Source organism: Mandrillus leucophaeus, unplaced genomic scaffold, assembly GCF_000951045.1.
Source record: "Mandrillus leucophaeus isolate KB7577 unplaced genomic scaffold, Mleu.le_1.0 Scaffold416, whole genome shotgun sequence".
In the NCBI taxonomy this organism is placed as follows: domain Eukaryota; kingdom Metazoa; phylum Chordata; class Mammalia; order Primates; family Cercopithecidae; genus Mandrillus; species Mandrillus leucophaeus.
This window is the reverse complement of record NW_012104432.1, coordinates 711,695-726,753: the sequence shown is the minus strand read 5'-3', so window position 1 is coordinate 726,753 and position 15,059 is coordinate 711,695. Positions and strand designations below refer to the sequence as shown.

Genomic DNA, 15,059 nt, shown 5'->3' with positions numbered 1-15,059 from the left:
ACTGTGAATGCTCTAGAGTGTACCGGGGTCGTGTTGGATGTGCACCTGACTCACTGTGAATGCTCTAGAGTGTACCGGAGTCGTGTTGGGTGTGCCCCTGACTCACGTGTATTTAGCATTGCTTTTGAGGGGTTGGGGAGGGAAACCTCCCTTACTGCCTGGGAGTGGCCATGGGGGTTTCTCAGCTAAGGTGACAGTCGCACTCTGTGTGGTGTATCAGGGTAGCCAGTGGGGCCTCTGAAGATTCTCGTGTGGGGCCCGGAAGTGGTATCTCAGACTGGTACCGTGCAGGGTCTTGCTGGTTGTAGCCTTTTTGTGACACGTGGTTCTGAATATCTGCCATCAGATTTGACCCGTGATGCTGGTGTCTGCCTCCCTCTATGGAGCGTGTTGCTTCACAGAGGGCGGCTTCCGCTTCTCCACTAATCTCCAGTGGGATATAACATACACCTCTTTGTACAGTGCTTTTACATGAGTTTAACTCAATTTTTTAAAAAATTTGGATTAAAATCTTAGCTATCTGAAATATTTAGGGTTATTCTTTTTAATTTTTGTATTTGTTAATTGACAAATTGCAGTTGTATGAGGTTACTTTTCTTGAGTTTTATTAAGCACCTATGTTTAACCTCAATAACATTAAAACATTTAGATGAAAACTTTTCAAAACGTATTTTGATGTTTACTACTTTTTAGCTAGAACTTCCTGCAGGTAAACCCCAGTGATGCTTGGCCGTGACTAAGAACAGTTCCTTCCACAAACTAAGACAGTGCTGCTCTTACCGCTTTGTGAGTACACGCTAGTGTTTCAAATTCCATCCAAAACCAGCTGCCCTGGGTTATGGAGCCTTATCAATTCCTGTATTTTTGCTTCCTTCCCCCCAGTCTGGTTTGCTCTGAATTAATCATCTTTTATAGCTTGCTGAATCACCTACATTTCTGTTTGGAGCCACCCCGTTTCTCTCCTCGTCCACGATTTTGTTCTCTTGTGGATTCAGAAACCAGAGGGTGGCACAGGTTGGGACTGTGGGCAGTTGGAAGGGGCACCCTCATCTTCTGAGGAAGGACTTGAGGATGCCGCTCTTTGAAACACAGTGTTCGAAGCTTCAGAGCTGTCCAGAGGCCTTTAAAACATTGCCTCGTTCTAGAGTTGTTGGCTCTTTTCCAAATCCAAATGTACTAACGGTGATAACTAAATGTATTTTAAAATAGTCTCGTTTGTTAATATGACATCTTCACTCTTACCTGGAATTCTTCACTCTTACTTAGAATTCGTCGACAGGTATTAAGTGTTGTGTGCCCCAAAGGTTGCCGGTCATTGTGGGGAACACAGAACAGTTTTAATACGTGGGGTGTATGATTCAGAAACCTTTGCTCTCTTTAGAGACACTGTAGTCAAATATTCATGGCACTGAAGGAGGTAGCCAAGATGGGTGTTTGTGCATTATTAAAATTGGTCTGTGGGAAACATGTGGATAACTTATGAGCTCTTAACTTTGATTCATAATTTAGGTCGTCTTTGACATCAGACTGGCTAGTTCCCATCCTGCGACGTGTGAGTTAGTTGGGAAGGGAATCTGCCTTTCTGGAGTTTCTACTAAAGACCCCAACTGTCTTGGTGCTGACGTAGACTGCACCTTGCTGGTCCCACTCGGAGAAGTCACTGTCACTGCACGCGCTGGCATAGCCCACACGGATACTCCTTGCTCCAGCCTTTTGCTTGCTTGTTTTTGGTGGGAAGCCCATGTGACTTCTAAGTGAGATCTGCTGGGGAGCTTATGAATCCGTCTCAATTTACTGCCCGTCATATAGAAAGTGCTCTGCACGGGGTCAGTGCGTTACCCCACCAGCACAAGATCTGTGGGCTGCCCATGACATCCTTCTCTCCCTGCATTCCTTTCGTTCCTTGGAATTCACTGTCAAGCTGTTCGAACTCTACCTGTGTTTACCTGCAATAACTGGGCTATGGAGAGAACTGTCATCATTTTGCTCCAAACAAGTATCTTCACCATTAGGATCAGCCATTGTCTTAACTGGATGTGAGCAGTGGGTTTTGGAGCAGGTTTTTCAGCATCCTAGCGATAGTTTTGGTCTTGTTTACTACATATTATGTGTTTATTATGATTGTGATTAGATAAGATACAATAAACTCTTGGTCTAATGTAGGCGTGATGTGCCTTTGATCACAGTACTGTGAGCTGTCTGTGTGTTCCTTAAGCTACAAATGAGAAAGAGATTGTGGTTTTGAATGATGTTAATGTGATTACAAGTAATAATAGCTCCATGGACAGTCTCGAGGTGATGGTGTAAGGGAGGTATGCTTGAGGGTGCCCCCAATCAATCCGTATTGTGTTCTGTTTAAAAAGAAATAGTGTGGCCGGGCGCGGTGGCTCAAGCCTGTAATCCCAGCACTTTGGGAGGCCGAGACGGGCGGATCACGAGGTCAGGAGATCGAGACCATCCTGGCTAATATGGTGAAACCCCGTCTCTACTAAGAAATACAAAAAACTAACCGGGCGAGGTGGTGGACGCCTGTAGTCCCAGCTACTCAGGAGGCTGAGGCAGGAGAATGGCGTAAACCCGGGAGGCGGAGCTTGCAGTGAGCTGAGATCCGACCACTGCACCCCAGCCTGGGTGACAGAGTGAGACTCCGTCTCAAAAAAAAAAAAAAGAGAAATACTGTAGTACCTTATTGATGTCTTTAATTACTCACAAGTTGAATCACATGGAATGAAATTCCCTTCTTTGTAAGTAAGCGTTTAAGAATTTCACCAGAGAAAACAGAGATCCATATTTGCGACCACACTGAAAAATTCTTGGTCTCTTTATGGCTTTATTGCAGAGGTGAGAGGATTTTGGTCTTCGTGGAGTAACTGAATACACATTGTATCATTTAGGATGGCTTTGGCTGCAGTTGATGGGAAACTGTGGCTCCAACTGGCTCAAACATTAGGAAATGGCCTCACGTCACAGGCAGGGCAGACCTTGAGCCTGGTGTGGCCGGTGGCAGCTCCTCTGCCCTGCTCTAAACTCTGTCCTCCCATCTCCTCGAGTATTTTGCCATTATCCTTGCGTGCCTAAGGAATCGCTGCAAAGGATGTGGGCATCCTGTGCAAATCACCTTCTCCCCTCTGCCTCCCTAAGACTCTCCACCCTCCAGCCCCCACAGGCCTCCCTCACGTCTCGTTGGCCACTGCTGGTCAGTGTCTATTCCTTAGTTCCTGATGAAGCCCATGTTGGTGAGTGTCTTAGCTTGGGCTGCCATAAAAAGCGCCACATACTGGGTGGCGTCAACATGAAAATGTGTTCCTGGGGCGGGAAGTCCGGGATCAAAGTGCTGGCTGATTCATTTCCTGGTGAGGACTCCCTTCCTGATGTGCAGACAGCTGCCTTCTCGCTGTGTCCTCACGTGATGGAGAGAGACAGAGGAAGCCTGCCCTCCAGGCCTCTTCGTCTCTTCTTATGAGGGCATGAGTCCCATTGCGAGGGCCCCACCCTCATGACCTCCTCTAACCCTAATCACCTCCCAAAGGTTCCATTTCAAATACAGACAGTCCCTGACTTATGGCTTCTTGACTTTACAATGGCATGGAACCACTATGCATTTGTAGAAATTGCATTTTGAGTCCCATACAACCATTTTATCCAATCCATTACATGAGATATTCAGCACTTTCTCATAAAAGAGGTCTTGTGTTGGATGATTTTCCCAGCTGTAGGCTGATGTGAGTGTTGTGAGCGTGTTTAAGGTAGGCTAGGCTGGCTCTGACATTCACTGCATTTTCAGCTCATGGGGTTTTAAACTTACAATGGATGTGGGGACATAGCCCCTGTGTACATCGAGGATCATCTGCAGCGTCACACCGGGTGGGGGGCTGGGACTTTCACACACGAATCTGGGGAGGGGGGCACAATTCAGTCCATCACAGTGAGACAATAAAAGTGTTGTCAGCATTGCCAGATGACAATGTGATAAATACTCTAGCGACTACAGGCCAGGAAAAGAGTTCCTGCGTCACGAAGAATGTGTATCACAGCTCTTAGCTACCAGCCTGGGTATCTCAAACGTTTATGTTAACATTTGGTACTTCTCTTTCTCTTAGTGTCGTGTGGGAGCCAATGGGAGATGGGAAGAAAATCATTTCATTGGCCGATAACCATATCCTGCTGTGGGATTTACAGGAAAGCTCAAGCCAGGCTGTGGTGAGTAAAAGGAACAACACAGCGTTTGTTTTTGTATTTTTAAACGAAACCGCATGTTCTCACTCATAGGTGGGAACTGAACAATGAGAACACTTGACACAGGGTGGGGAACACCACACACCAGGGCCTGGGGTGGTGGGAGCGGGGAGGGATAACATTAGGAGATACACCTAATGTAAATGACGAGTTAATGGGTGCAGCACACCAGCATGGCACATGTATGCGTACGTAACAAACCTGCACGTTGTGCACAGGTACCCTAGAACTTAAAGTATAATAAAAAATAATAAATAAATAAATAAATAGGACCTTTGGGCTAAATTCAGAATATAATTCTTGATTCACAACAGTTTAGAATTTTGACCTTAGTTAATGAACAGACTGAATCATCAATCAAAGAACTGAGTGATGGGGTCTTTCAGGTGAAAGCCGTTTAGATGTCACTCAGGGCTTGTGAGAGATGACGCACAGAACCCAGCTGTTTGCAAAACATCTGCCTTTTGCTGCACTTTGAGCAAAGGAGGGAGTGGGATGCCCAGGAGTATTTTCTACTGTTTCAAGCGTGCTGTACTTTTGATGAATGGATTCTTAAAGTATATTTGGGTAAAATCATACTTTAAGTAGGAGCAATTATAACATTTTAATTTCATAGTGGTGCCTCGCTCTTTTCATGTATTTGCATGAGTTATGAAAATAACGTTTAGCACTTTCTTTGGGTTGAGTTTTGCTTTTAAATATGCATCGTTTGAATACTTTGTCTCTCACAGAGTAAATATTAATATATATTTTTCATATTTGACTTCTTAAAATTTTCTGCTTTAAAATGTGGTTTTTACATGCATTCATAATTTCATTGCGTTTGTTTATGTCAAAGTAACCACTTTAGAAAAGAGAAAAGGGAAGAACTTTGAACTGATAGCGCTTACAATGTCATTTACGCCTCAGGGGCCGCGTTGCCTACACACAGTCAAAGGGATCTCGCAAGCATCCATTGGATAGATTTCTCCAGTGATGGCCTCATCTTATATTTATTTGTTCCTAACATGTTTTTTTAGCTCTTCTCCCTCATGATGCCTTAGAATATTAATAAGTCCTTTCCTCACCCCTCTAGGCTGACGAGGTGGCATGAATAATGATCCATCATTATTAATAAGTGGCACAGAAGTAAGACTTAAAAATATTAAATGTCCTGTTAAAGCTTTAAACCTCTGAATGGACAAAAGGGAGTCTCACAGCCTTCACTGTGGAATTAAGTGTTGGGCATTCACCCGGAGCATCAACGGTATTTAAGGAAGAGATTTATTATTTTTATGAGAAACTTTAAATGTAAGGCATAGCTTCATATCTTGGAGTAGAATGCAAATTTCACACAAACTTTTAAGATAAAACAGGAAACTTGAATCATATTTCATGCCTGAGATTGACCCTTGTGGACCACACCTGCAGGCCGGGGAGGTCTCATGCCTGAGATTGACCCCTGTGGACCACACCTGCAGGCCGGGGAGATATGTTCACAGTCTCCACCTTCCGGGAGATTTGGCAGAGTCCTGGTCACGGTCGAAGGCGATGCCTTCCTTGTCCCTTCCCTCTGCGTTTTCGCGGGGCGTTCCCACTTAACCGTAAACCTCCAGGAAGAAGGAGGAAAATACTTTCCTATTGAAACGCCAGGCTCATGGTAGGCTTTAGGCAAGACACTTGGGCAGAGGGCCCAGCTCCTCCTGGTGCAGACACTTAGGCAGAGGGCTCAGCTCCTGGTGCAGACACCTGGGGAGAGGGCTCAGCTCCTGGTGTAGACACTTGGGGAGAGGGCTCAGCTCCTGGTGCAGACACTTAGGCAGAGGGCTCAGCTCCTGGTGCAGACACTTGGGGAGAGGGCTCCGCTCCTGGTGCAGACACTTGGGGAGAGGGCTCTGCTCCTGGTGTAGACACTTGGGAAGAAGGCTCTGCTCCTGGTGCAGACACTTGGGGAGAGGGCTCAGCTCCTGGTGTAGACACTTGGGGAGAGGGCTCAGCTCCTGGTGTAGACACTTTGGCAGAGGGCTCAGCTCCTGGTGCAGACACTTGGGGAGAGGGCTCAGCTCCTGGTGTAGACACTTGGGCAGAGGGCTCAGCTCCTGGTGCAGACACTTGGGGAGAGGGCTCAGCTCCTGGTGTAGACACTTGGGGAGAGGGCTCTGCTCCTGGTGTAGACACTTGGGGAGAGGGCTCAGCTCCTGGTGTAGACACTTGGGGAGAGGGCTCAGCTCCTGGTGCAGACACTTAGGCAGAGGGCTCAGCTCCTGGTGCAGACACCTGGGGAGAGGGCTCAGCTCCTGGTGTAGACACCTGGGGAGAGGGCTCAGCTCCTGGTGCAGACACCTGGGGAGAGGGCTCCGCTCCTGGTGCAGACACTTGGGAAGAAGGCTCTGCTCCTGGTGCAGACACTTGGGAAGAGGGCTCCGCTCCTGGTGTAGACACTTGGGGAGAGGGCTCTGCTCCTGGTGTAGACACTTGGGCAGAGGGTCCTGCTCCTGGTGTAGACACCTGGGGAGAGGGCTCTGCTCCTGGTGTGGGAAGAGCTGGCTGGAGCCTTCTGCACACCTACTGTGCTCGCCGTCTCAGGGAGGTTGCCAGGGAGAAAGGAAACCCCAAGTCCCACACGTTAGGATGCGGCAGGTTCTCATCTGCCCCAACTTTGGAGGCCTATTCTGTAATCAAACTGTGAACACATCTTCAGAGCCTCGGTCATCTCAAATGGATTTCATGGTAGGGTGATTAATCTGTAACTTATTTTCTGCAGAGATCAATTTAGTTTTCTCTCCCCCTTTTTTATCCACTGTCAGCAGTTCTGTCAATATCACTTTGTGACCCTCCACTACAGTATTTAATACAGAAACCTTCCTATCGATTTCAGCCGTCTTCACACCCAGCTTCTCAATGTTTTTTTATTGTTTGAGGATATTGCCTTCTGTGGTGAATCTAATCTCATGCTCACTGCATCATTACCTTTTGCAATTAAATCGGAGATTCCTTGCCATTTATAATCATTAGCAGAACTCAGGGGAGGCCTGGAGTGGAAGGTTCCGTGGGGGCCACAGACCCCAGTGAGGGCAGAGGGATGGCCGCCCTGTGTCTGTGCTTGCTCGTTCATCTTCGCCTCTCCCAGCTTTCACTCGCCATGAAATAAATAGCTTCTGTCAAGGAGCCGACAGTAAGCCAGAAGAAGGAAGCTTGCCTGAGGATTCGCTGCCACCTCTGCCTTCTGTTCACACAGGAGAGCAGGAGCTCCTTGAAGGTGGCCATCTAGAGAGTGCCATCTGCTCGGCGTGACACACAGCACCTCTTCGAGGGAAGGGAGTGTGCTTCAGGAACACAGTGTTTCTGTTGGAAAGTTTCTAATCCGAGGTTTAAAATGTAGCGCAGGAGGATCAGATAAACAAACATAAGCTGGGGGGTGCTCCTAGCAACAGCAGCAACGCCACGTTCAGGGTGTCTGTAAATGCAAACAGCGTTTGTGTTTTGGGGACCAAGAGAGCAGTGGGCAGAAGCCGAGTTTAATGTCAGGGCTTGTGGGGAGGGGCTCAGAACTTGGTGGGGGTTGGTGGGTTCTGTGGCCCCCGCCAGTGCACCTTGGAAAGCCTGTTCTGTTTTCATCTTTCTCGTTCTCCAAACTGGAAGAGACGCGGTGCCGAGGAAAGGAAGAAACTTGTTTTGTTAAAGTGGAGAACTTCGTGTGTAGAACCTGACCACTGGTTCCAGCGGCCACCCTCCTGTTCACAGCAACGTGCCCATAGGTGGATTCAATTGTCTTTGTATTTCTGATATTTTATTACAATTTTATTTATTTATTTTTAAACTTGCGTTTTAGGTTCGGGGTACGTGTGCAGGTTGTGACGTAGGTAAATTGCGTGTCACAGGGGTATGGTATACTGATGACTTCATGACCCAGGTAATAAGCACAGCACCGATGGGGAGTTTACAGTCCTCTCTCCTCCCTTCCTCCACCCAAACTATGCTCTCACTTAGAAGTGGGAGCTAGGCCAGGCACGGTGGCTCACGCCTGTAATCCCAGCACTTTGGGAGGCTGAGGCGGGTGGATCACCTTACATCAGGAGTTCAAGGCCAGCCTGGCCAACGTCATGAAACCCCGTCTCTACTAAAAATAAAAATAAATTAGCCAGGCGTGTCATGTGCCTGCAATCCCAGCTAGTCAGGAGCCTGGGACAGGGAGAATTGCTTGAACCTGGGAGACAGAGGTTGCAGTGAGCCAAGATCACACCACTGCACTCCAGCCTGGTGACAGAGCGAGACTCCGTCTCAAAAAAAAAAAAAAAAAAAAAGAAGGGGGAGGTGAACCCTGAGAAGACCTGAACACGGAGAATGGGACAGCAGCACCGGGACCTCCTCAGCTCGCCTGCGGACATTGTTGTCTTGTCTAGAAATCAAGCATGCTCACCCCTGCATGTGGCTGTCATTGCCGTGGGGGTGTTCAGGGGCACCTCCTTGTCCTAGTGTCTGTCTCCTGTCCTCTGTGGCAATGCAAACCAGGACAAGCCTCACTCCCCAGCCTCTCTGTAGCCGGGTGTGGCCGTGGACTGAGTTCTGGACAAACAGATGTGGGTGGGACGGGTGCGTTCACCCTGAATGAGAAGACGTTCCCTTCGCGTTTTAGGTCTCTGCTCCTGAGAGGTGGAGGCGGCTGGCAATGTTCTTCCCTATTCTGTCACTTTTCTTTTCCTTTTTTTAGTAGGGTCTTTTTCAGAGTAAAAGTTTCTCTCTTTTTTTTTTTTTAGAACAGTTTTAAGTTCACAGCAAAATGGAGTGGATGATACAGAGATTTCCCACAGCCTCCCCCACTCTCAGCATATCCCCCGCTGGTGTGAGACCTTTGTTATCACTGATGAACCCACACGGGCACATCACCGTCACCCAGAGCCCCTCGTTGACATTAGGGCTCCCTCTTGGTGCTGGACGTTCTGTGGGTTTGGACAAATGTGTCCTGACACCTGTCTTCCACTGTGGTGTCACACAGAGTTGTTTCACGGCCTCGAAAATCCTCTGTGCCCCAACGATGAGTCTTTCCTCATGCTCTCCCTCCAAGCGCTTTGCAAACCCGATGTTTTCACCATCTCCATCGTTTTGCCTTTTCCAAGATGTCACAGAGTTGGAACCATACAGTGTGGATGATTTTTAGATTGGTTTCTGTCCCTTTGTCATAAGCAGTGAAGGTTTCTCCAGGTCTTTTCATGGCTTGAAAGCACATTTCTTTTTATCACTGAGTAATGCTCCATTGTCCGGAAGGTTCTCCATGTCGATGAAGTTCAGTTTGTCAGTTTTTCCTTTTATGCATTGTCCCTTGTCCCAGGGCTGAGAGCTGAGATGACTCGGATGCTGAAGATCGTCTCCTGCTTTCTCCTGAGGGGCTGATCGCTGTGCATTTGACAGTGACGTCATGGTCCACTTTGGTTAAGAGGCACAAGGTATCTGGGCCTCCTTCCACCACCCTCACCATGTGGGGGACACGGAGTCCAGGCTTCCCTGTTGGGGTAGCACGGACATGGTTTTTCTGGGCTGCTTGTCTGGAGTACATGGTTACTGTCTAGGGGTTTTGTGTCCTACTCGGCTGCCCCTTTTTGAAAACGTGGCTTTCAGTGGGCTCTTCTGGGGCCTTACTTGGTGGTATTTCCTGGCTGCCTGCTGCTTCAGCTCCAGGTCTGGAGTGAATGAGGCAGAAGGAGACCCCAGGGAGCCCCACCGCGTGTCTCCTCATGCCCCTCGTGGGCCTGCCCTCTCTCTCCAACTTTCAAATCACCCTCTGTTGTATGTGCAGTGTCCAGGCTTTCATTGTACTTAGTGAGAGAAACACGGAACGGGTGTACGCTCTGCCTTCCCGGCAGCAGGCGGCCCGGAAAAGATGGTGCCGGTCACCCGCTTCCACTAGCTGTTCCTGCTTCTGGAGACGTTGATAATATGAGAGCTCTTCCCTTGTGCAATTAGAAGGAAGAATCTAAACATTCCAAATGAGCGTGCGTGGACCCTGTGTGTGCCGTCATTCCCAGGCTGGAGGCCGTGTGGGGAGGAGGAACACGGGAGTCGGGGAGCAGGGATGGCCCTGGACGCCTGCACCTGCCACGAGCCTCACTCATGCAAGAACACGCCACAGGCCTCCGGAAGAGGGACCCGCCCGGGCCTCGCGCACGGAAGAGGGACCCGCCACAGGCCTCGCGCACGGAAGAAGGACCCGCCGTGGGCCTCGCGCAGGGAAGAGGGACCCGCCGTGGGCCTCGCGCACGGAAGAAGGACCTGCCGAGTGTGTCCTGGGGGATTTGGTGTTGCGTTATGACTGCAAGAAGTCAGCCACGCCCCAAGCATACCAGAATGCCATGGCCAAATTTATTCAACAGATACTCAGTGAGCTCACTTTGGAGAGGGTAGTGAGGACTTTTCCCAACACATGATCATTTCTCACTATTTTTAAGTAGTCCTTTTAAACAGAGACACAGACCTCGTCGTCATATAGTTGGGCCCCTCCCAACCGACAGATGAGGAAAGCTAATGGAAGCAGAGGAAGTTTCTGAAGGTGACGTGGTCTCAGTGCCAGATTTGGGGCTGCAGGTAAGGTCTGATGCCCTGGGAGTGAGTCCCACCCAGGCACAGAGGTGTTCACAGCGGCGCCTGCCTGCCCAGACCTCTCCTGTCCTCCTTCAGGTCTGTGAGGTTCTCAGATAACTTGCTCTTACTTGAGTATCTTGAATGATCAGTGACATTTTGTCCCATGAGCATGAATTTGATTTTTGGAAAAAGTTGATTGGAACAAAATCTGGTAAATAAAATAGGTAGGCAAGCTTTGCAAAAGCCGATTAGTGGAAAACGGGTTAAAATCACATGAAAACCGATTTCCTTGTGAGACTGATAAAAAGACATTCCAAAATATTTTGAGCAGAGACTTTGTCATTAAAATAAATGTCACCTTTATAGCCAGGGGTTTCAGACAATGGCCAGTGAAATTTATGTTTTAGACATTTGTTTTTTATATACATTATATATTATATATCTATATATATTTGGATATTATCTTTAAGAAAATACGTAGTCAGTGATTTACTAAGTTGCATATTTTGATATCATAGTATAATTTACCAAGTTGCATAGTTTTAATATCATAAAACTACGTATATAGTTTGATTTTAAAATTTTGGAGCGCACTAGCATTTTCCTTTTAGTCTTCCACTCAGATCTTGAATAAAATTCATTAAAACACAAAAGTGGCTGGGTGCTGGTGGCTCTGGTTGCTAGAGAGCAACTGAGCGTCTGTTTCCCAAGCTCTTCGAAGACTTCTTTCTGGTGATACAAAACAAATTGTGTGTTTTTAGAACCAGGCGTCTTTAAGAAAGAGGAGCCGCTCACCCTGGGAAGCTTCGGCACAAGCTCTCTATCAGCACCCTGTTCCGAGTGCCTGCCATGTCCGAGGGCCACCTGAGCTGTGACATGCTGCTGGAGCTTTGATGGCCAACACAGAGCCTCTGCCTTTTCTAATGTGCCATGCGGTTTTAGGGCCTGCAGTATCTAGATGATGCATTGAATGTAAGATTTCAGGTTTTGCTGGAATAGCTGGGACAGGCACGGGTCAGTGGAAGGTGCACAGAGTCCAGGACGACCTAAGCTGGGGGCGGCGAGGGAGGCCTGGAGGCAGTAAGTCCTCCTATAGCTGGGGCGGCAGTGCAGCCTGCAAAACCAGGTCCCCTTCCTGCCACTCCTTAACAGTGTGACCTGGGACATGTTCCTTGGCCTGACCAAGTGCCAATTTAACAGTGGAATTACAGGTTACAGGACAACAGCGTTTCTCACAGCAAGCACTTAGTGTGTGCCTGTCGGGTAGATGGACGGGCGGATGGGTGGACGCGTGGATGGGTGCATGGGTACATGGATGCGGACGGAGCAGCTGTAATACATGATCTCCAACACTGGGCCATGGGCGAAGGTCACCCAATAGGAGGGTCACCAGGAAGACCCTCGTGCAGAGGCAAGACAGAACTTGAGGTCCCAGAAAGCAGCCTGTGTCTCCTTCATAATTAACTGACTTTCCCCAAAGTCAGCAAGTGATCATTACATTTCAGACACGAGGGATCTGGCGTGCTTTCATGACGCGCTGCTCCCAGTGTTTTCTGCCCTCATTATTCTTTTGAAAAGATCTTTTTCCCTCTCCCAAGAATTGCCTCTAATTAGACCCACCTCTCCAACAGATCACTAATGTCTAATTGGGGTTGCAGAAATATTTTTTATAGTTTAGTCTATCTTGGTAAAAAAAAATTCAGATCTGTACTCATGGCCTTTCCAATTTTGAGTGTGTAAAACTGAGGTCAAATCTGCATTTTGGAGTTTAAGACACACAGTTTTTCTCCAGAAACAGAGCTTAGATTTTGGTATAGCAAAGGAGGAGTGAAAAAACCCTTTTAGTTCTATTCGTCCTACAAATAGAATCCTTTTAGAAATAAACTAAAAATAAGTTTAAAACATCACGTCCTGTCACCCAATGGGGACAGCTGATGCCCTGTGTACATTTTCTAATACAGGAAGGCGCTACTCTTCCAGGAGGCCACATTGCAGACTCTTATGGGGGTCAGCTCTGTGCACCTCAGACATTGTCTCCCCAGGAGATGGTGCCCTTGATGGTGTGTGGGAGCCTGCAGCCTGCTGGGGCTCTGTGTCCCATTCAAGCTGGGTGTGCAGCATCCCTCAGGGCCAAGGGCCTACCTGCTGTGTGACCCTGGCAGGACCCACCTCCACCCTTTCTCTGGCCCCTGGTGCTACCAGCTCCTGCCATCTGGAAACAGGAGCCCCGGCAGCCAGGTATCCCACCACAAGAGCCTGGGTGTCCTGCCAGGAGAACCCAGCCCTCCCCAGATCCTCTTCCTTTTCTTTTTCTTCTGCATCCTGAAGGTGGTGCTGGGTCTCAGGGACTGCAGCAGATTTCATTTCCATCGCCTCCGTCAGACCCTAGTGCTCCAGAAGGCAGTGTCAGTGTTCGCCCTGCATGGAGACCGCTCAGAACTCTTCGGAATGTTCCAAGGTGCTGTTTTTTTGAGTCATAGTAAAGATGAAGAAAAACATGTTTAAGATGCCTGCCACGTGCTAGGCACTGTCTGGACATTTGACATGTATTATCTCCTTTAATCCTTATAACCCTGCAGGGTAGATTCTTTAATATCATGCTGTACGTGAGTTCTGGGAGCTGGAGCCAAGCCCCAAAGAGACTAAGTAATCTGCTGATGGTGGCTTACTGGGAAGCAGAGCTGAGATTCAAGCTCGGGGTATTCACGTTCAAAGCTGGAACTGGAATTCCCAACCAGAGATAGGGAAGAGAAGTTTCCAGAGGTGTCATTGACATTCTCAAATGGGCATTACAGGTGCAGCAGTTAGGATGTATTTGGCTGCAGGAGACAGGGAATGACTTAAACAAATGAGGAATCTTTATTATCTGCTGTAACAAGAAGTATGGAAATAAAGTGATTCAGCATCTTCACAGCATCAAGGCCTCAGTTGCTGTGCATCTTTCCACTCTGCCGTATCCACTTGTGACTGCTTTCTGCCTTCGTGACTGCAGGGCAGCTGCAGCAGTTCCAGCCATCACATGCAGACTCCCACAATTCCTGTGCAGAGAAAGCAGATTTCTCCGCATCTCTGTAAGGAAGGCCTTTCTTAGAGGTGTCTGTGTCCAATTGTCAGACACAATGGCAAGTCATGTCTAAACTAGTCATTGGTGAGAACAGTTTCCTCCTGCTCGGCTCAGAGCAGTGTTGGTCCCTGAGGATGGGATGGGAAGGGGCTCAGGGTGGGGTGGGCATGGCCATTTTGTGAGCCAGCCCCTCCCTCCTGCCACGCAGCCCAGGGTGCACAACCTGGGACACGCCTGCACCAGGTGCTTCGTGTGTCCTGCGCCCTGGAAACGCCTTGCTGTTTCTTCACCCTGCTGTTCTCTGGCCGTGGTGAGAGGGTGGTGCGTGCCTGCCTCTGCTGGCCCTCCAGTTTCCTTCGTATTGGTCAGCGTGCAGGTGTTAGGGTCTGCTGTGAGCGTGGCCTGCAAGTAGTAGGGTCTGCTGTGAGCAGTTCTACACGTAGTAGGGTCTGCTATGAGCATGGCCTGCATGTAGTAGGGTCTGCTGTAAGTGCAGCCTACGCGTAGTAGGGTCTGCTGTGAGCGCAGTGCTGTGTTCTCTGTGGGTTTCCTGTCCTCCAAATCAAGCCACCCTTGTCAGCTCTGTGGCTGTTGATGGCAGGAAGTATAGCTTTTTGTCTTTCAAATTCTTGTGCTGAGACTCTTCTTAGATATGCTCCACATGAACTGCTAAAGACGATGCCAGGCACATCATTCTGCTCGTTAGGAGGTGTATTCTTTTGTTCGTGTCCCGGCATTAGTAACATCTCCCTTGAAAGTTTTGTGGGCGCCTTTAATCATTGCTTTTGGACCGGGAAGCACTGAATATTCTTCTTTAATGCTGGAAAAGATTACCGCATGCGTCGCGCCCCGTGGAGTTCTCGCTGAGTTCTGTCTCCGTGTCCCCAGGAAACCAAAAAATGTGATTGATTAACCTTACAACTTACACTGTACCGTCTGCCCTGCGTAGACCCTCAGAAATTGATGGTGAAATATCTTTCAGGCTTTCATTAAAATTTACCTTCCAGACTTCTCTGCACCTGTGAGCGTGAAGTTTTCAGGGCCTGGGAGTACAGGCATTAGCATGATCGGTGGAGTGGAGTCAGGAGACATTTCCTGTTTCTGCCTTCGGCTGGCTGTGGCCACAGGCAGCTCGCCCGTTCTCCCCGGGTTCTAGTTTTCCCAGCTGTGGAGTGACGGGGGCCAGAGCCCGCCTCTGAGCTGC

The 15,059-nt window shown here is 48.6% G+C and overlaps 1 protein-coding gene across 1 annotated transcript in view; it reads left to right on the top strand.

Annotated features, from left to right (window-relative positions):
- The window catches only part of TSSC1 (tumor suppressing subtransferable candidate 1), a 188,325-nt gene that overhangs the window by 150,592 nt on the left and 22,674 nt on the right, over window positions 1–15,059 (top strand). Inside the window, exon 4 of the mRNA XM_011992673.1 lies at window positions 4,101–4,200. Within this exon, the coding sequence (XP_011848063.1) occupies window positions 4,101–4,200 (100 nt within the window). The remainder of the gene's footprint in view (window positions 1–4,100; window positions 4,201–15,059) is intronic.